This window comes from Anomaloglossus baeobatrachus, chromosome 4, assembly GCF_048569485.1.
Source record: "Anomaloglossus baeobatrachus isolate aAnoBae1 chromosome 4, aAnoBae1.hap1, whole genome shotgun sequence".
NCBI lineage: Eukaryota > Metazoa > Chordata > Amphibia > Anura > Aromobatidae > Anomaloglossus > Anomaloglossus baeobatrachus.
In genome coordinates this window covers 41339624-41360411 of record NC_134356.1, presented here as the reverse complement: position 1 = coordinate 41360411, position 20788 = coordinate 41339624, and the positions used below count along the sequence as shown (strand labels likewise).

The 20788-nt window shown below is 50.9% G+C and overlaps 1 protein-coding gene across 1 annotated transcript in view; it reads left to right on the top strand.

Annotated features, from left to right (window-relative positions):
- Positions 1-1530: 1530 nt before the first annotated feature.
- The window catches only part of PWP1 (PWP1 homolog, endonuclein), a 63229-nt gene continuing 43971 nt past the window's right edge, over positions 1531-20788 (top strand). Inside the window, exons 1-6 of the mRNA XM_075342197.1 lie at positions 1531-1672; positions 1753-1811; positions 1892-2055; positions 4580-4665; positions 4984-5080; positions 5275-5385. Coding sequence (XP_075198312.1) covers positions 1607-1672; positions 1753-1811; positions 1892-2055; positions 4580-4665; positions 4984-5080; positions 5275-5385 — 583 coding nt within the window. The 5' untranslated portion in view covers positions 1531-1606. The remainder of the gene's footprint in view (positions 1673-1752; positions 1812-1891; positions 2056-4579; positions 4666-4983; positions 5081-5274; positions 5386-20788) is intronic.

Sequence of the window (20788 nt, the reverse complement as noted above, 5' to 3'; positions counted from 1 at the left end):
CTTTCCCATGCTCTGCTATACATCATGTCTCAGCACCCAGCTTTCCCATGCTCTGCTATACATCTTCCCTCAGCACCCAACTTTTCCATGCTCTGCTATACATCTTCCCTCAGCACCCAGCTTTCCCATGCTCTGCTATACATCATGTCTCAGCACCCAGCTTTCCCATGCTCTGCTATACATCTTCCCTCAGCACCCAACTTTTCCATGCTCTGCTATACATCTTCCCTCAGCACACAGCTTTCCCATGCTCTGCTATACATCTTCCCTCAGCACAAAGCTTTCCCATGCTCTGCTGTACATCTTCCCTCAGCACCCAACTTTTCCATGCTCTGCTATACATCTTTCCCTCAGCACACAGCTTTCCCATGCTCTGCTATACATCTTCCCTCAGCACACAGCTTTCCCATGCTCTGCTGTACATCTTCCCTCAGCACCCAACTTTTCCATGCTCTGCTATACATCTTCCCTCAGCACCTAGCTTTCCCATGCTCTGCTATACATCTTCCCTTAGCACCCAGCTTTCCCATGCTCTGCTATACATCTTAGCATGGGAAAGCTGGGTGCTGAGGGAAAGATGTACAGCAGAGCATGGGGAAGCTGAGTGCTGAGAGCAACATAGGAAAGCTGGGTGCTGATAGAAAAAGGGATTTCAGATCATAGGAAACCTGGGTGCTGAGGAAAGAGCCGAGTGTCAGCGTCACTATCCCGTACCCCGAGTGTCGGTGTATGTTGGGGGGGGGGGGGGGGGGTGTGCCCAGGTCCAAACTTTGCACTGGGGCCCATCATACTCCAGTTACGCCATTGCATACATACACGCTGCTTTATATATTAAATGAATGGGTTTATTCAAGGCTACAGCTTGTCTTGCAAAAGTATAAAATATTATTATACGGCTATGTGGATAAGATGAAAACGTTACGGCGCCTGAAGGAAGGGGAGAATAAAGAGGGCAAAACCAAAAAAAATAGCCCTGGTGGGAAGGGGTTAACATGGAAGTCTATGGAGCCACTGTACGGATCTATTTGCAATGCAGCGGAAGTGAACACAAATCACTGTGAACGATCTCTAAAATGCCTGCTGTGTATGTATGTGCAGCGATCTGCACTGGCTCGTCCGCCATAATACAATTGCAAATATTAGCGCTCCCCCAGGGTTCATATGGACTGAACTAAGGCCACCATAGAGCATATGGCGATCCAAGAGCAGTCCACTTCACTCACAGGGGTGGCTTTCTAAGGTCTTATGATGGTTAGAATATAGGCTTTGGACTTTGCCATTTTGCCGTCAGAATATTTTTCTATTCTTTTTTTTTTTTCTCTATTTACCGCATCAACAACATTATTTCTGACAGAAAATGGCGCCAAACCCTAATAGGTAAGCAAGGGGCGTGTCTTGTGAAAACAAAAGCTCCTGATTGGATACGAGCACTGTCGTGCGCATTTTACCACACTAAAGATGGCGTCTGCTCTTCTCACGCATCACGTAACGTCAGGGACATCATGTGACCGGAAGTAGCCAGAACCCACGTGTGCTGAACGGAGGCAGCCATTGCTGACCGGAAGTGGGGCAAACTCGTGTTGTTGTTGTAGCTCTCGTGTGCACGATGAGTTGTCAGATTACCTGCGTGGCGTGGGTGCAGCGGGGGATTGCTAAGGAGGTCCCCGACAAGGTGAGGGGGTTGGCGGGGGTCACGCTGCTTAATATGGTCACGTGACGTGCAGACGTCTTACCTCTGGTCGTTTTTTTTAGGTTCAGCTGAGCCAGGAAGAGTTAAACAAGCTGATAACAGAGGCAAAAGCGCAGCTGGAGTGAGTGACGTGTCAGTAAGTTATGCCTTTTACTGACACCTTCAGATTTTTCACTTTTTTGTGTGTTTTCTTGACTGCAGAGAAGAACTTGAGGATAATGAAGAGGAAGGAGGTGAAGGGAGGGAGGAAGAGGAGGAAGAGGCCGCTCCATCGGCTGAGGATCAGGAGGAAAATATCTCTAAGCTGAAGGACGACGAACTCGCAGAATACGACCTGGACAACTATGACGAAGAAGGGAAAAGCGGTACGAGGGGTCCGAGGTCGTGAGTGCCCGCGGGGCCTGTGTGCCCCAGTATTGGCCACTGATACTGTTGGGTTCAAAGATTTCTGTCTGCTCCCGCGGCAAATGGTTGCCTTTGCATCCAGGTGTCCTTGCAATCAAATGACCCCTCGCTAATTCCAGCACTAATCATTATTTCCTATGAACATAGTCATTTGCCGACCTTCATAGGAGTACTGTAATGAGAGGCATAGGGGTCATCAGCAGATGTGCAATGGGGGTGGGAGTAGTCGGCAGATGTGCAATGGGGGTGCGAGTAGCCGGCAGATGTGCAATGGGGGTGGGAGTAGTCGGCAGACGTGCAATGGGGGTGGGAGTAGTGAGCAGACGTGCAATGGGGGTGGGGGTAGTGAGTAGACGTGCAATGGGGGTGGGGGTAGTGAGTAGACGTGCAATGGGGGTGGGGGTAGTGAGTAGACGTGCAGTGGGGGTGGGGGTAGTGAGTAGACGTGCAGTGGGGGTAGTGAGTAGACGTGCAATGGGGGTGGGGGTAGACGTGCAATGGGGGTGGGGGTAGTGAGTAGACGTGCAATGGGGGTGGGGGTAGTGAGCAGATGTGCAACGGGCGGGGGGGGGTCGTCAGCAGATGTGCAACGGGTGGGGGGGTCGTCAGTGGATGGAAAATGAGGGGTTGTGGTCATGGAATGGGCAACGGAAGGGTCGTCGGCGGACGTGCATCAGGGTTTTTATAAAGGTGGTGTGGCGGGGAGGGGTTGCCAGTGGATGGGTGACAGGGTGGTCGCCAGCGGAAGGACAATTGACTGGGGGTGGTTTAGGGGGTTTAGTCAGTGGACGAACATGGGGGGTTTCAAGGGGCAATCATCGAGGGTTTGCCAGTGGATGGGTATCAGGAGTGGGAGTTGCCAGTGGATGGGCAGCTGAGGTCATCAGCAGACCTCTGGCTGTCACAGCAACGCATCAGCACCTCACGATCACGTTGCGAGGTCACCATGGGCTTTTACAACAGTGTAATTCCCCAGGCTGTGCGCTGTAAATGCCACTTTCAAATAGTGACAGCGGCATTCAATAGATTTAACATCCGTGGCTTTTAGAGGCACATAATGGCTGAATAACACAGCCATCATCTGCCAACAAAGATGCGAGCTCAGGGCATCAAAGTCAGGGTGCTGACAGATGACATAACTGTACGTCATGTGTCGGTGAGGGGTTCGTTTAAAAGTAATCCAAAGAAAGCTCTTCAACTTTTTAGTCTTCCATAAATATTCTCCACCGTTCTGCTGCTGCAGAATCAAAAAGTCTTTTATGTAGCCAAGTGCTGTGCAACAAATGTTAGAAATCCATCTGAGGTCCTGTTTCTGACCTTTCTCTGCTCCCTCCTCACTTCCGGTGGAATGTTGGAGACTGTACAAAGATCTCCACAATATGGAAAAAGTATCTACAGTCTCGGGGAGGGCAGAGAAAACAGGAGGCCTCCAGCATCAATGTCAAACCATAGTATTTCCCAGGATCGCATCCCAGGTCGGGAGATGGGAGCTGGTGCGGAGCGCACAGGCGGAGGGAGATGGGAGCTGGTGCGGAGCGCACAGGCGGAGGGAGATGGGAGCTGGTGCGGAGCGCACAGGCGGAGGGAGATGGGAGCTGGTGCGGAGCGCACAGGCGGAGGGAGATGGGAGCTGGTGCGGAGCGCACAGGCGGAGGGAGATGGGAGCTGGTGCGGAGCGCACAGGCAATCACACTACATAAATGCAGCTGGCTGTGCTTGACACCAGCAGCGTTTGCATATAGCTCTGATCGCTGCTGTTACAGCTCCATGCTGTCTGTGTCACATATAACGTATCCTGAAGTGATGTACTATTAAGGGATGAATGATCTTTCTTTTTCCTATACAGTTTGCTTTAGCTTACAAATTTGTATATAGGTAATCGCTATTCATTTCTGGGCAAAATGTGGCTCTTGTTTATGGACCTCGAAGGGAATCTGTCAGCAGGTTTTTGCTATGTAATCTGTATACAGGATGCTGTAGGGGTTAACACAATTTTCACAATAGTCTTTTATACTATATGTATGTTGTTTGCCTGCAATGTTTGTATTAGCTTCTGGAGATTTTAATTGCAGGACTAGGTAAGCTAGTCCGCCACACACCCTGCTGTGATAAGCAGCTCACGGTCTACAGACTTTGAATACGGAGACCCTGGTGTGAGCGGGGACAGCTCTCTCAGCTCTGCTGCATGGTTAAAACTAAAAAATCTGATTGTGTCAGAACGGCTGCAGCCAGTAATCTAAGTGATACATTGTTGGATTCAGAGTCTCTTTTCCTACCAGATAAGGTATTAAAACCTGCTGACAGAATAACAAGGACCAGACAGATAAAATCCAACATGCCTGATCCTTCTTGAGAGCACATTTAGATGATGATCCTATCTTGGGGAAATGGTCAGATTCAGACGTCTCGTCTCTTCTGCAGCGGTGGCGTTTCATCCGGTTTTTGCTGTATGTATTAACAAAATTTTTTTTTTTTCTGCCTTAGATGTGACAAATCTCGGAGACAGTCTCGCCGGCCTCGCCGTTTACTCCAGTAATGAGACTGATACTTACGTCACCCTAAAAAATACAGTAAGTAGATTACCTCTATCCACAGATGACTGGAGGAGCGGAGACTGCTGGGATAGTAATGTCCCCATATCCTGTTGTTACCGGAATAAGGGCCCATTCACACCTCCATTGGTTCAGCAGTGATCGTGTTGCCCGTTTTGCTCTACCTTCTCCTATCCTGCAGCCTGTGAGAGCCGGACAGCACACAGATGGCATCCGCTGAGTAGGACTGATGGAGATCAGAGCGCCATACTCGACCGTCTCCATCAGTCTCTTGGACTTTGTAGCGTGATATCGAATCTTCTGGTGATGCTGACACTCGCCCTCTCTTTCCTCTAGGAGCAGTATGAAACCGAGGACTTTGTTATCAAACCCACCGATAACCTCCTGGTTTGTGGCAGGGCGGAGAAAGATCACTGCAATCTTGAGATCCACGGTGAGTGTGCGGTCACTTGTCATTGCGTTTCTTTTCCTGCTTGGCCTCCAGGGTTGCCCATCTTTTGTTTCCGCGGTCTCTCTGGCTGTATTTGCTCATGTCTGTCTCGTTCATGTGAATCCCTAGTATAACCGCGCAGTCTCGGTGATGATGGGTTACAGCATTTATATGACGTGTCCTTGTGATCCCCGCAGTGTATAACCACGAGGAGGACTCCTTCTACGTTCACCACGACATTCTACTGCCTGCGTATCCTCTCTGCACCGAGTGGCTAAACTTTGACCCCAGTCCAGAAGAGTCTACGGGTAAGTTGACAGCAATATCAGTGAGCGTCCTCCTGTCTCCATATGTCACCAAAATTACTGCAGCTCTTGGTGTAGTTGAGGGGTGCTGCTGGTCGCACAAGCGTCCTGCTGCAATATTCTAAGATACAAAGCTGACGCCCCTTGGGTGACGCACCGAATCAACAAGCACCCACTGAATAGGTGGTTATTTAAAGGCTATAAACTTATTCACACAGATTAATTTTTTTTTATTTTATTTTTTTTTTTTTTGCTCATTTGCTTCATAAAAACAAAGCAACTTTCTTAATAGTCTTCTTTTAAAACGTTCTACCATTTTGCATCTGCAGGTAGTTTGTATATCCTTTTAGCTGAGTGCTCTGCAAAAGGGATACAAACCCAGCAGAGCTTTTATTACTAACGATATGGAAAAGGGGAAAGTATTCACAGTCTCATGGAGGGCAGAGAAAACCATTCTCTAGAGGAAAGCACATGAAGAGGAAATAAGTGCAGGATAGAAGCTGTGCTGATAGTTCTCTGGGTACACACAGCCCTCACATCAAGTCCATATTCACACATCAGTATGTGTAAGACAAAACCAGGAGGGAAGCAATGAGAGGAAAAGTATAATAAAATCACAAGCACCACTTTTGCAAACTTTGACCCACTCCTGATTTTGATTTGCAAGTCCTGATGTGAAATCCTGCTGTGAGAACACAGCTTTTGTTGTGAATGTCATCCGAGGGGGGGTGATGGTTTGGAGCTCCCTCTGGTGGTCAGGAATGGGGGTGAAGCTGACTATGACTCAACAGGTGTGGGAGTTAATTGGGAGTTTGGGAAGTCCAATTGCAGATCAGCCTTAGGCTATATAGAAGAGCAGTGTCTGCTGGCTGGGGCTGGTGATAAATGCTTATCCTCAGTCTCTGAATTGGCTTGGAGTTTGTCCTTCCATTTATCCTGTGCCTGTACCCTTTGCTTTATTGCCTGATCCACACCTAAGGGTGTTTGTGTTTCTTTTTGTTTTGCTTAAGGTCTGTTTTCTTGCAGGAGAGGAATTGTCTTTCTGTTTTGATGAACATGGGGGTTCCCCCTCTTCAGGCCCCACTGCAAGGAAAGGGAGATTCTCCCTGTTGTACTTGATTATTTGCACTTTTGTATTTCTTGTGTTATTTCTGGTATTTTTTTCTCCCATTATTTACAAGAGTACCTGATATAGTGGGGGGAGAGTCCGTGTGGTCTCAGGGTTTTTGTATATCAAATCAAAAAAGGTCCGTGGAGCCTCTGCTAGGAGTCTCGACACAGAACTAGCCAGATATCCCTCCGGGAGGGACCTAGCCAAGGAGTTGCTCTTTTTTGATTTGCGGACCTTTATTTTACGGACCTTTTTTGATTTGCATGCTTCCCAGGGGGCAATGCACCTAGGATTTCACTGTTTTGAGCGCCTTTGTTTTCTGCCAGCAGTGTTTTTCTCTGGCTGGTCTCTCCGAGATCAGTGATTGTTTTGTCTGGTTTTTGTATATCAGGAGATTGGTATTTTTCCGCAGAGTTTTGCACTGACCGCAATCAGTTTTCCTTCCTTTCCTGTTGTATCTAGGAAGTCAGGCCTCGCCTTTGCTAATTATATTTCCTATCTGTGTATTGTTTTCTTACATCACCGTTGCCTTTATATGTTGGGGGCTTTCTATTCCTTTGGGGACTGCTCTGAGGCAAGATAGGTTTCCTCATTTCTATCTTGGAGATGTAGTAAGTTTCTCCGGCTGTGACGAGGCATCTAGGTGTGTTTAGGAACACTCCACGGCTACTTCTAGTGTGGTCTGACGGGGGATTGCGGTCTTGTGGTTTTTTTTGTGTTTTTCCGCTGATGGGATTTTTGTGATCGTCCATGGTTACCAGATCATAAAAAGCTTAACGATCAGACACTCACAAGGGAATATTCTGAAACTTGGATCAGGCTCCAAACTACTTATCGGTGGTCTGGGAATGAACGAAGGGTTGGAGATTGCAGACCGACACTAAACATAATGATTTAGAGATGTAAAAATCATGTTTTCTTTGTCGCTCTATTGGGAGACCCAGACAATTGGGTGTATAGGCTATGCCTCCGGAGGCCACACAAAGTATTACACTCAAAAGTGTTAAGCCCCTCCCCTTCTGCCTATACACCCCCCGTGCTCCCACGGGCTCCTCAGTTTTCTGCTTTGTGCGAAGGAGGTCAGACACGCACAGCACAGCTCCACAGATTGGTCAGCAGCAGCTGCTGACCAGGTCGGATGGAAGAAAAGTGGGCCCATATAGGGCCCCCAGCATGCTCCCTTCTCACCCCACTCTTGTCGGCGGTGTTGTTAAGGTTGAGGTATCCATTGCGGGTACGGAGGCTGGAGCCCACATGCTGCTTTCCTTCCCCATCCCCTCAGGGCGCTGGGTGAAGTGGGATCCTATCGGTCTCCAGGCACTGAGACCGTGCTTCATCCACAACTCCCGTGGAGACTGCTGGATAGGAGCCGGGTACCGTTCAGGGACATGGCCCTGCATCTTGAAGGTACTCTGTATCCCTGTAGGGACCGCGCACGGCAACACCTCAGCTTTGTTGGGTGTGCTAGTGCACCGGGGACCGCGGCGCTGACCGGGTCTATATGTGCCATTACACACTCAGCGTCGCTGAGTGTGTTTATATGTAGGGGCTACCGCGCTAACCGCCGCTGCCATGTGAAACTGCGGTGCGGCTGGGACTTGTAGTTCGCCGGGGACTTCGGCGTCGGCCTCGCTTTTACGGAGGCCACGCTTATACTCGAGTCCCCGGCTTTCTTGCGGCCTAGCTTCCTTTCTCCCGCCCTCAGCCCTGACAGGCAGGGGAAGGGCGGGACGCTGCACGGAACGAGCAGCACTGAGGGCTGGAGCATGCTTTGCATACTCCACTCCCCTCACTGTGCACTGTGTGAGACGCCCACGGCTTCCTCCTCTCGTCAGGACGCCGCAGCCATTACTGTCAGCTCCTCCGACGCTGCAGAGGGGGAAAAACCCTGGGAAACCCAGACACGGTCTCTGGTGGCCTCACAACCGCTTTAGGCGGCTGGTAAGCAGCACCTGTGGTGTTAGCCCCATGGTGCTGTAGTGTATTGATACATTCTGTGTTATTACTATATACTTTACACTGTATGAGCACAGTTCATTCTGGCTATTTACCCCTTTGTGTTAATCAGGGAAAACAATAGCATGGCGCCCACAAAGACAGGGGTGCCAAAAAACAGGATTATTATGCTGCCTGCGCCGCTTGTATATCCCAGCTGCCGGCAGGTTCCATTGACTCTCATTGTGTGCAATGTGTGGCCCCTGTGACTCTTCTTCAGCCAGAGCCTCTGCTAAGAGGGGCCCAGGGGGAGCCACCTGTTGACACGGTCCTTAGTGACGGGGATGGAGTTTGCAAAACTCTCTGAGACTATGGCTGAGATACTAGAAGCCTTGCAGTCCAGGCCGGTATCTCAGCAAAGGGACTCTGTTGAATCATTGTTCCCTGGCCCCCCTCAATTGGACCAACAATGTCCTCCCGGGATACATCCCAGGCTGAGGGTTCTGTCTTAGACCCCAGCCCCAGACCGACTAAGCGGGATCGCTTAGAATTTCCCTCGACATCATGTTGTTCAGGGTCTCAGCGGGGGGAATCTCCGGTTGATGATGCGGAGACAGCTGATCAGGATTCTGATCCTGAGGGCGCTCTCAATCGTAATACTCCAGACGGGGACGCCATAGTGAACGATCTTATTGCGTCCATCAATCAAATGCTGGATATTTCTCCCTCAGCTCCTCCGGCGGAGGAGTCAGCTTCTCAGCAGGAGTAATTCCGCTTCAGGTTCCCCAAGCGTACACCGAGTATGTTTCTAGACCACTCTGATTCCAGAGAGGCAGTCCAGAATCACCATGTTTGTCCAGATAAGCGTTTTTCTAAGCGCCTTAAGGATACACGTTGTCCTTTTCCACCTGACGTGGTTAAAGGTTGGACTCAGTGTCTTAGAGTGGACCCTCCAATCTCACAGACTGGCGGCTAGATCATTACTTGCAGTGGAAGATGGAGCCTCGCTCAAAGATGCCACTGACGGGCAGATGGAGCTCTGGTTGAAATCCATCTATGAAGCTATCGCGGCCGCGCCACAAGTGGCATCCCTTACCTCCCAGACCTCGGCAACGCTATTAGTGCTGTCCTGGACTCTGCGAGCTGTACGGCGGTTGCGGCCGCCAATTCGGTGGTACTCCGCAGGGCCTTATGGCTACGGGAATGGAAGGCAGATTCTGCTTCCAAATAAGCGCTTCACCAGTTTACCAATTTGTGGCGACAGGTTGTTTGGCGAACGTCTGGATGAAGTCATCAAACAATCCAAGGGAAAGGATACATCCTTACCCCAGTCCAAACCAAACATATCCCAACAGAGGAGAGGGCAGTCGAGGTTCGCTCCTTTCGGGGCGCGGGCAGGTCCCAATTCTCCTCGTCCACAAGGTCTCAGAAAGACAAAGGAGCTCTGATGCATGGCGGTCTAAGTCACGTCCTAAACAGACCACCGGGGGCGCCGCTAACAAAGCGGCTTCCTCATGACTTTCGGCCTCCGCTAGTAGCATCCTCGGTTGGTGGCAGGCTCTCCCGCTTTTGCGACACCGGGCTGCCACAAATAAAAGACCGCTGGGTGAGAGTTATTCTGTCTCACGGTTACAAGATAGAGTTCACCTCTCGTCCCCCGGCTCGATTCTTCAGGTCATCCCCGCCTCCCGAGCGAGCCGAGGCTCCTCTGCAGGCGCGGCGCACTCTGACGGCTGAAGGAGTGGTGATCCCTGTTCCTCTTCAGCAACAGAGCCACGGTTTTTACTCCAACTTGTTGGTGGTCTCAAAGAAGGACGGGTCTTTCCGCCCGGTCCTGGACCTGAAACTGCTCATCAGACGGGTAAAAACCAGGCGGTTCCGGATGGAATCCCTCCGCTCCGTCATCGCCTCAATGTCCCAAGGAGTTTTCCTTGCATCAATCGATATCAAAAATGCTTATCCCCATGTACCGATTGCTCCAGAGCACCAGCGCTTCTTGCGCTTCGCCATAGGACACGAATACCTGCAATTCGTGGCACTGCCGTTCGGCCTGGCAACAGCCCCACGGGTTTTTACCAAGGTTATGGCTACTGTAGTAGCGCTCCTACACTCCCTGGGTCACTCGGTGATCCCGTACTTGGACGATCTGCTGATCAAGGCACCCTCTCTGGAGGCATGCCAACGCAGCCTTGACGCTACCCTGGAGACTCTCCAGGGTTTCGGGTGGATCATCAATTTTCCAAAGTCAAATCTGACACCGGCCCAATCGCTGACATATCTTGGCACGAAGTTTCAGCCTCTCTCAGCGATAGTGAAGCTTCCGCTGATCAAACAGCAGTCACTACAGAAAGGGGTACAATCTCTCCTTCAAGGCCAGTCACACCCCGTGAGGCGCCACACGCACTTCCTGGGGAAGATGGTGGCAGCAATGGAGGCAGTCCCTTTCGCGCAATTTCACCTGCGTCCCCTTCAATGGGACATCCTATGCAAATGGGACAGGAAGCCGACGTCCCTCGTCAGGACCGTCTCCCTCTCTCAGACGACCAAAGCTTCCCTTCGGTGGTGGCTTATTCCCACTTCATTAGCGAAGGGGAAATCTTTCCTACCCCCATCCTGGGAAGTAGTCACGACGGACGCGAGTCTGTCAGGGTGGGGAGCGGTTTTTCTCCACCACAGGGCTTGGGGTACGTGGACCCAGCAAGAGTCCTCGCTTCAGATCAATGTTCTGGAAATACGGGCAGTGTATCTTGCCCTGAAAGCGTTCCAGCAGTGGCTGGAAGGCAAGCAGATCAGAATTCAGTCGGACAATTCCACAGTGGTGGCATACTTCAACCACCAAGGCGGCACACGCAGTCGGCAAGCCTCCCAGGAAGTCCGGCGGATTTTGATGTGGGTGGAAGCCACGGCCTCCACCATCTCTGCAGTTCACATTCCAGGCGTGGAAAACTGGGAAGCGGATTATCTCAGTCGACGGGGCATGGACGCAGGGGAATGGTCCCTTCACCCGGGCGTGTTTCAGGAGATCTGTTGCCGCTGGGGGGTGCCGGACGTCGACTTCATGGCGTCCCGGCACAATAACAAGGTACCGACGTTCATGGCACGGTCTCAAGATCCCAGAGCTCTGGCGGCAGACGCCTTAGTTCAGGATTGGTCGCAGTTTCAGCTCCCTTATGTGTTTCCTCCGCTGGCACTGTTGCCCAGTGTGTTACGCAAGATCAGGGCCGACTGCCGCCGCGTCATCCTCGTCGCTCCAGACTGGCCGAGGAGGTCATGGTACCCGGATCTGTGGCATCTCACGGTCGGCCAACCGTGGGCACTACCAGACCGACCAGATTTGCTGTCTCAAGGGCCATTTTTTCCATCTCAATTCTGTGGCCCTCAACCTGACTGTGTGGCCATTGAGTCCTGGATCCTAGCGTCTTCAGGATTATCTCAAGACGTCATTGCCACTATGAGACAGGCTAGGAAACCAACGTCCGCCAAGATCTACCACAGGACGTGAAAAATTTTCCTGTCGTGGTGCTCTGCTCAGGGTTCTTCTCCCTGGCACTTTGCCTTGCCCATTTTTTCTGTCCTTCCTTCAATCGGGACTGGAAAAGGGTTTGTTGCTCGACTCCCTTAAGGGACAAGTCTCAGCGCTCTCTGTGTTTTTTCCAGAAGCGCCTAGTCAGACTTCCACAGGTACGCATGTTCCGGCAGGGGGTTTGTCACATCGTTCCTCCTTACAAGCGGACGTTAGAACCCTGGAATCTGAACAGGGTGCTGCTGGTTCTTTAGAAATCACCATTCGAGACACCAGGACAAGGTGGTTCTGCGTCCGGTTCCGGAATTTCTCCCAAGGGTGGTACCCCCCTTTCATCTCAATCAGGATATCTCCTTACCCTCTTTTTGTCCTCATCCAGTTCACCAATGTGAAAAGGATTTGCACTTGTTAGATCTGGTGAGAGCACTCAGGCTCTACATTTCTCGTACGGCGCCCCTGCGCCGCTCGGATGCACTCTTTGTCCTTGTCGCTGGCCAGCGTAAAGGGTCACAGGCTTCCAAATCAACCCTGGCCCGGTGGATCAAGGAACCAATTCTCGAAGCTTACCGGTCTGCTGGGCTGCCGGTTCCCTCAGGGCTCTAGGCCCATTCTACCAGAGCCGGGGGCGCGTCCTGGGCTTTGAGGCACCAGGCTACGGCTCAGCAGGTGTGTCAGGCGGCTACCTGGTCGAGCCTGCACACTTTCACGAAACACTATCAGGTGCATACCTATGCTTCGGCGGATGCCAGCCTAGGTAGATGAGTCCTTCAAGCGGCGGTTGCCCACCCGTAGGAAGAGGCCGTTTTACGGCTCTTATGAGGTATTATTTTACCCACCCAGGGATTGCTTTTGGACATCCCAATTGTCTGGGTCTCCCAATAGAGCGACAAAGAAGAAGGGAATTTTGTTTACTTACCGTAAATTCCTTTTCTTCTAGCTCTAATTGGGAGACCCAGCACCCGCCCCTGTTTTTTTGTGTACACATGTTGTTCATGTTGTTTGGTTTCAGTTCTCCGATATTCCTTCGGATTGAATCTACTTTACACCAGTTTATAATCTTTTCCTCCTTCTTGCTTTTGCACCAAAACTGAGGAGCCCGTGGGAGCACGGGGGGTGTATAGGCAGAAGGGGAGGGGCTTAACACTTTTGAGTGTAATACTTTGTGCGGCCTCCGGAGGCATAGCTATACACCCAATTGTCTGGGTCTCCCAATTAGAGCTAGAAGAAAAGGAATTTACGGTAAGTAAACAAAATTCCCTTCTTTTGCAGTTTTTCTACACTTGGAATTTTTTTGCTGTTTTCCAGTACACTATATGGTAAAACTTATGGTTTCATTTAAAAGTACAACTCGTCCCGGAAAAAACAAGCCCTCATATGGCAAGATTGACAGAAAATTAAAAAAGTTACGGCTCTCGGAAGAAGGGGAGCAAAAAACAAAAACGGAAAGTGCCCCGGGGCTGAAGGGGTTAAAGGGAATCTGTCAGCTGTTTTTTTGCTACGTCATCTGAGAGCAGCATGATGTAGGCAAAGAGGCCCTGAGTCCAACGATGTATCACTTAGATTAGTGGCTGTAGCTGTTCTGACACAGTGAAAGATTTTAGATTTCGCATGTAGCAGTGCTCTGAGAGTTGCCCCTGCTCACACCAGGTTTTTAGTGCACATTTCCATAGACAGAAGCTGCTAATCACAGAGAGGGGCAGAGTCAGACTGCTGAGACCCACTAATCTATATATATAATTGCCTTATTCTGTCTGTCTGTCTGTCTGTCTGTCTGTCTGTCTGTCTGTCTGTCTGTCTGTCTGTCTGTCTGTCTGTCTGTCTGTCTGTCTGTCTGTCTGTCTGTCTGTCTGTCTGTCATGCTCCGAAATTGTGTCCTTACGGTGACACAAAGCTGATTGGCCGCTGGGCTCGCCATGGCCCCGCCCCCCCACACGGATTGGCCTCTCGCCCCGGCTCTCTGCAGGCCCCGCCCCCTCACGCAATGCACGCTCGCTGTGGCCCAACTGACACGGGGCTCCGATTCCCAGGTGAGTACACACACATCAGATCACACTCACTCTCACACTCACTCTCACACATCACATCCACACACTCACAACATGCTGGGATATCGCTTGCTTCTACACCGGCTCCGTCAGGATCCCGGCAGCGCCAGACATAACCTTGCGATGCTGGGATCTTAACGGAGGCCGTGAACGCTGGTAACCATTATACACATCGGGTAACTAAGGTCCCTTGGTTACCCGATGTGTATCATAGTTACCAGTGTACACCGGCTCACACTCACACACACATCACATCGCATCCACACATCAAGGTCCTGCAGCTGCAGAACATACATAACATAACAGCACACACACACACACACACAAATCAGATCACACTCACTCACACACACACATCACATCGCATCCACATACTCACAACATCCTGGGATATCGCTTGCTTCTCGGCGGCGATATTGTGCTGTGAGCTTCCAGGACCTGACGGAGGATCACATGGCCAGAAGCATGTGATATCCCCGGATGTTGTGAGTATCAGCGCGTATGTGCGATATCGTCAGTGTCTGTGTGTGTGAGTGTATGCGATCGGGTGTGTGTGAGTGTATGCGATCGGGTGTGTGTGTGAGTGGATGCGATCGGGTGTGTGTGTGAGTGGATGCGATCGGTTGTGTGGGTGAGTGGATGCGATCGGTTGTGTGTGTGAGTGGATGCGATCGGTTGTGTGGGTGAGTGGATGCGATCGGTTGTGTGGGTGAGTGGATGCGATCGGTTGTGTGGGTGAGTGGATGCGATCGGGTGTGGGTGAGTGTCGGCAGAGGAGCACGGCGTGCTGGAGGAGGCTGGGAGCAGAGAGGCTGATCTTGGGGAAGGCTGGGAGGGGGGGGCTGATGCTGAGGGAGGCTGGAAGGAGAGAGGCTGAGCAAACGTGCTCCATCCGCCATACTGCGCACTCCCCATCGTGCTGCATCCCCCATGCTGCGCACTCCCAAACGTGGTCCATCCGCCATGCTGCGCACTCCCAAACGTGGTCCATCCGCCATGCTGCGCACTCCCAAACGTGGTCCATCCGCCATGCTGCGCACTCCCAAACGTGCTCCATCCGCCATGCTGCGCACTCCCAAACGTGCTCCATCCGCCATACTGCGCACTCCCCATCGTGCACCATCCGGCATGCTGCGCACTCCTAAGCGGATGGAGCATGATGGGGGGTGCGCAGCATGGCGGATGGAGCACGTTTGGGAGTGCGCAGCATGGCGGATGGAGCACGTTTGGGAGTGCGCAGCATGACGGATGGAGCACGTTTGGGAGTGCGCAGCATGACGGATGGAGCATGTTTAGGAGTGCGCAGCATGCCGGATGGTGCACGATGGGGAGTGCGCAGTATGGCGGATGGAGCACGTTTGGGAGTGCGCAGTATGGCGGATGGAGCACGTTTCGGAGTGCGCAGCATGGCGGATGGAGCACGTTTGGGAGTGCGCAGCATGGCGGATGGAGCACGTTTGGGAGTGCGCAGCATGGCGGATGGAGCACGTTTGGGAGTGCGCAGCATGCCGGATGGTGCACGATGGGGAGTGCGCAGTATGGCGGATGGAGCACGTTTGGAAGTGCGCAGCATGGCGGATGGAGCACGTTTGGGAGTGCGCAGCATGGCGGATGGACCACGTTTGGGAGTGCGCAGCATGGCGGATGGAGCACGTTTGGGAGTGCGCAGCATGGCAGGTGGAGCACGTTTGGGAGTGCGCAGCATGGCGGATGGAGCATGATAGGGGGTGCGCAGCATGGCGGATGGAGCACGTTTGGGAGTGCGCAGCATGGCGGATGGAGCACGTTTGGGAGTGTGCAGCATGGCGGATAGAGCACGATGGGGAGTGCGCAGCATGGCGGATGGAGCACGTTTGGGAGTGCGCAGCATGGGGGATGCAGCACGATGGGGAGTGCGCAGTATGGCGGATGGAGCACGTTTGGGAGTGCGCAGCATGGCGGATGGACCACGTTTGGGAGTGCGCAGCATGGCGGATGGAGCACGTTTGGGAGTGCGCAGCATGGCGGATGGAGCACGTTTGGGAGTGCGCAGCATGGGGGATGCAGCACGATGAGGGGTGCGCAGCATGGGGGATGGAGCACGATGGGAGGTGCACACCTCCCCCCAACACACACACACACGCGCACTGCACAACACACACACACTAGGAATCACAAACAACGCCCTACACAGACACCCACACACACAGACAACGCTGCACACACAAATATACGCACATACTGCACAACACACACATTGCTCAAAACATACCTCCCCCCAAAACACACCACACCCACACAAACCGCACAACACACACACAACGCTACAGACACACAGCGCTCCACAAACAACGCAACACACGCAACACACATACAACACCGCTCTCACCCCCCGCGACACTCAGAACATGTACAGCGCCCTACACAAACACTTGGTAACTACACACAACAACATCTATATATATAACAAAAATCATACATGAACTACACAATACGTAAATTCTAGAATACCCGATGCGTAGAATCGGGCCACCTTCTAGTGATAAAGATAAGAGGCTTAAACTAACATTGCAGGTAAACAAAAAAAAAGACCATGAGATAACAGAGAGGGGGCTTCAGGATTCTCAATGACTTTGCTTGCCATTTTGTGACAAGTCTGCAAGCAAAAACGCAACGTGTGTACACAGCTTGACTTCCGAGAGCGCAGGTTTTGCTGCAGAAAAAAATGCAACGTGTGAACATGACCTAACAGGGGCTATGGTTGGAATTGATGAAAGGCTTACAAAAGCTGAAAATGTTTACTCTTACTATAGTTATGCTAAAAATGTATTTTTTGAGAAGTTTTGGACCCTCGGTTTCAAAATCGATGGTGGAACCCCACCTGATTATACATTTTAACACCTATGCACAGGATGTGGGGGAGCTCAAGTGTCTGGGATGAGGGTACTCCCATCTTTTATAACCTCCATCAATGCCTTTAACCTGAAGAGGCGTTTTTAAAGGGATTGTCCACTCTGGAAACTTTTTGCGTTTGCTGGGGTAGTATTACATGGCGTCTACTGGAATGAATGGCCATTCATATAGAACATAGACTTCTCTGATGTGAGCGAAGTCTGAATACCCCTTTATCGAGGCAGATCTGTCATTCAGGGGTCAGAGAAAGCTGGATGGCACGCTAATGTCAGCCATATTGATTATCGCTCGGCTTTCTATGACCGGATAGAACTAAACTTGTTCTTTTTGGTAAAAGTCGTCAATCTGTAATATACGTAATCGCCGTAAGTGTATAATAAGCCCCCGACAGGGAAACGCAATCGATGGTCGGCGTCCATTATTGGCTGTAAAACTTTTATTTCTCCCCTCTGGTCTGTGAGGTTCTTATTGAATGGGGCTTATCCCGCTCTTTCGTGCAGTTTCCCGCGGTGCGTTTTATTGATCGCTCTTAAGGCGCGGTTATAATAACGTCTCCGGGGCTCGTTCACACAGGAGGGGGGAGCCGTGCTGCCGCTACTTTACGACATCCAATCTCTCCAGATATAATGGATGTTTATGTGAAGTCTAATGAAAATATCACAGATGTAATGTGCCAGGCTCATTCAGGAGGAAGGTAGCACGTCATGGGAAACATACGTTTAACCCTTTTATGGCTGCATTTTTACTTTTGTTTGGGTAGGGGGGCAGCATAGCCATAAGATGCCTTTATTGTAATTTTTATTCTTCTTTGTATTACTATTGGGGGAGATGAGAAAGGAAAGTGTTCTTATATATATATATATATATATATATATATATATATATATATAATATATTTACATACTGTGCAGAATTATTAGGCAAATGAGTATTGTGATCACATGATACTTTTTATACATGTCGTCCTACTCCAAGCTGTATAGGCTGGGAGCCAACTACCAATTAAGTAAATCCGGTGACGTGCATCTCTGTAATGAGGAGGGGTGCAGTGTAATGACATCAACACCCTATATAAGGGGTGCTTAATTATTATTAGGCAACTTCCTTTGCTTTGGCAAAATGGGTCAGAAGAGAGATTTGGCGGGTTCTGAAAAGTCCAAAATTGTGAGCTGTCTTGCAGAGGGATGCAGCAGTCTTGAAATTGCCAAACATTTGAAGCGTGATCACCGAACAATCAAGCGTTTCATGGCAAATAGCCAACAGGGTCGCAAGAAGCGTGTTGGGCAAAAAAGGCGCAAAATAACTGCCCATGAATTGAGGAAAATCAAGCGTGAAGCTGCCAAGATGCCATTTGCCACCAGTTTGGCCATATTTCAGAGCTGCAACGTTACTGGAGTATCAAAAAGCACAAGGTGCGCCATACTCAGGGACATGGCCAAGGTAAGGAAGGCTGAAAAACCACCACCTCTGACCAAGAAACATAAGATAAAACGTCAAGACTGGGCCAAAAAATATCTTAAGACTGATTTTTCAAAGGTTTTATGGACTGATGAAATGAGAGTGACTCTTGATGGGCCAGATGGATGGGCCAGAGGCTGGATCAGTAAAGGGCAGAGAGATCCACTCCGATCAGACGCCAGCAAGGTGGAGGTGAGGTACTGGTATGGGCTGGTGTCATCAAAGATCAACTTGTGGGACCTTTTCGGGTTGAGGATGGAGCGAAGCTCAACTCCCAGACCTACTGCCAGTTTCTGGAAGACAACTTCTTCAAGCAGTGGTACAGGAAGAAGTTGCTATCGTTCAAGAAAAACATGATTTTCATGAAGGACAATGCTCCATCACATGCATCCAACTACTCCACAGCGTGGCTGGCCAGTAAAGGTCTAAAAGATGAAAAAATAATGACATTGCCCCCTTGTGCACCTGATCTGAACCCCATAGAGAACCTGTGGTCCCTCATAAAATGTGAGATCTACAGGGAGGGAAAACAGTACACCTCTCAGAACAGTGTCTGGAGGCTGTGGTGGCTGCTGCACGCAATGTTGAGCGTAAACAGATCAAGCAATGACAGAATCTATGGATGATCGGCTGCTGAGTATCATCAGAAAGAAAGGGGGCTATATTGGGCACTAATTTTTGCATGTCAGAAATGTTTATTTCTAAATTGTGTGCAGTTATATTGGTTTACCTGGTGAAAATAAACAAGTGAGATGAATATATTTGGTTTTTTATTAAGATGCCTAATAATTCTGCACAGTAATAGTTACCTGCACAAACAGATATCCTCATCCTCCTAAGATAGCCAAATCTAAAAAACACCACTCCAACTGCCAAAAATATTAAGCTTTGATATTTATGAGCCTTCTGGGTTGATTGAGAACATAGTTGCTGATCAATAATAAAAAATATCCTCTAAAATACAACTTGCCTAATTATTCTGCACACCGTGTATAAACCATCTCGTCTTCTAAATGAATGATGTCATAGGGTTCAGCTTACACTGATGGGTGGGGAAGTTTCACGTGTGTGTATGTGTACAATGTGTATGTATGTATGTATGTGTGTATATATATATATATATATATATATATATATATATATATATATATATATATATATATATATATTAGTGTGTTTAAATACACTATATAGAGACACACACGTGTTTGTGTATGTATATGTATCTATATAATTGCCTTATTCTGTCTGTCTTGCTCCAAAATTGTGTCCTTACGGTGACACAAAGCTGATTGGCCGCTGGGCTCGCCATGGCCCCGCCCCCCCCACGGATTGGCCGCTCGCCCAGGCTCCGCCCCAACACAGATTGGCCTGCCACTCGCCCAGGCTCCGCCCCCCCCCCCCCCACGGATTGGCCTCTCGCCCCGGCACCCTGCAGGCATTGGCAACTCGCCCACGCCCCGCCCTCCTCACGCAATGCACGCTCTCTCTGGCCCCGCCACCCGCACACATTCCCCGAACCGACACGGAGACACGACTCCCAGGTGAGTACTGTACCCCCGGGAGCCCACATCAGCGTACGCCGCCAACCCATACCCTCGCATTGCTGGGGTTGCCGCCATATGCTGGTGTGGGCTCCCGTGCGAGCGGGGGACGAGATACGCTGGTAACCATGGTAGCATAGTTACCAGCGCATCAAGGTCCTGCAGCGGCGGAACACACACACACACAATCGCATCGCATCCACACACTCACAACATCCTGGGATATCGCTTGCTTCTCGGCGGCGATACCGTGCTGTGAGCTTCCAGGACCTGCCGGAGGATCACATGGCCAGAAGCATGTGGTATCTCCGGATGTTGTGAGTGTGAGCGCGTATGTGTAATATCGTCAATGTGTGTATGCGATCGGGTGTGTGTGTGTGAGTGTATGCGATCGGATCTGTGAGTGTCGGCAGAGGAGCACGGCGTGCTGGAAGAGGCTGGGAGGGGGAGGCTGATGCTGGGAGGGGGAGGCTGATGCTGCGGGAGGAGAGAGGCTGATGCTGCGGGAGGAGAGAGGCTGATGCTGCGGGAGGAGAGAGGCTGATGCTGCGGGAGGAGAGAGGCTGATGCTGTGGGAGGAGAGAGGCTGATGCTGTGGGAGGAGAGAGGCTGATGCTGTGGGAGGAGAGAGGCTGATGCTGCGGGAGGAGAGAGGCTGATGCTGCGGGAGGAGAGAGGCTGATGCGGGCGGAGAGAGGCTGATGCTGCGGGCGGAGAGAGGCTGATGCTGCGGGCGGAGAGAGGCTGATGCTGCGGGCGGAGAGAGGCTGATGCTGCGGGCGGAGAGAGGCTGATGCTGCGGGCGGAGAGAGGCTGATGCTGCTGCAGCATGGGGGATGGAGCACGATGGGGAGTGCGCAGCATGGCGGATGGAGCACGTTTGGGAGTGCGCAGCATG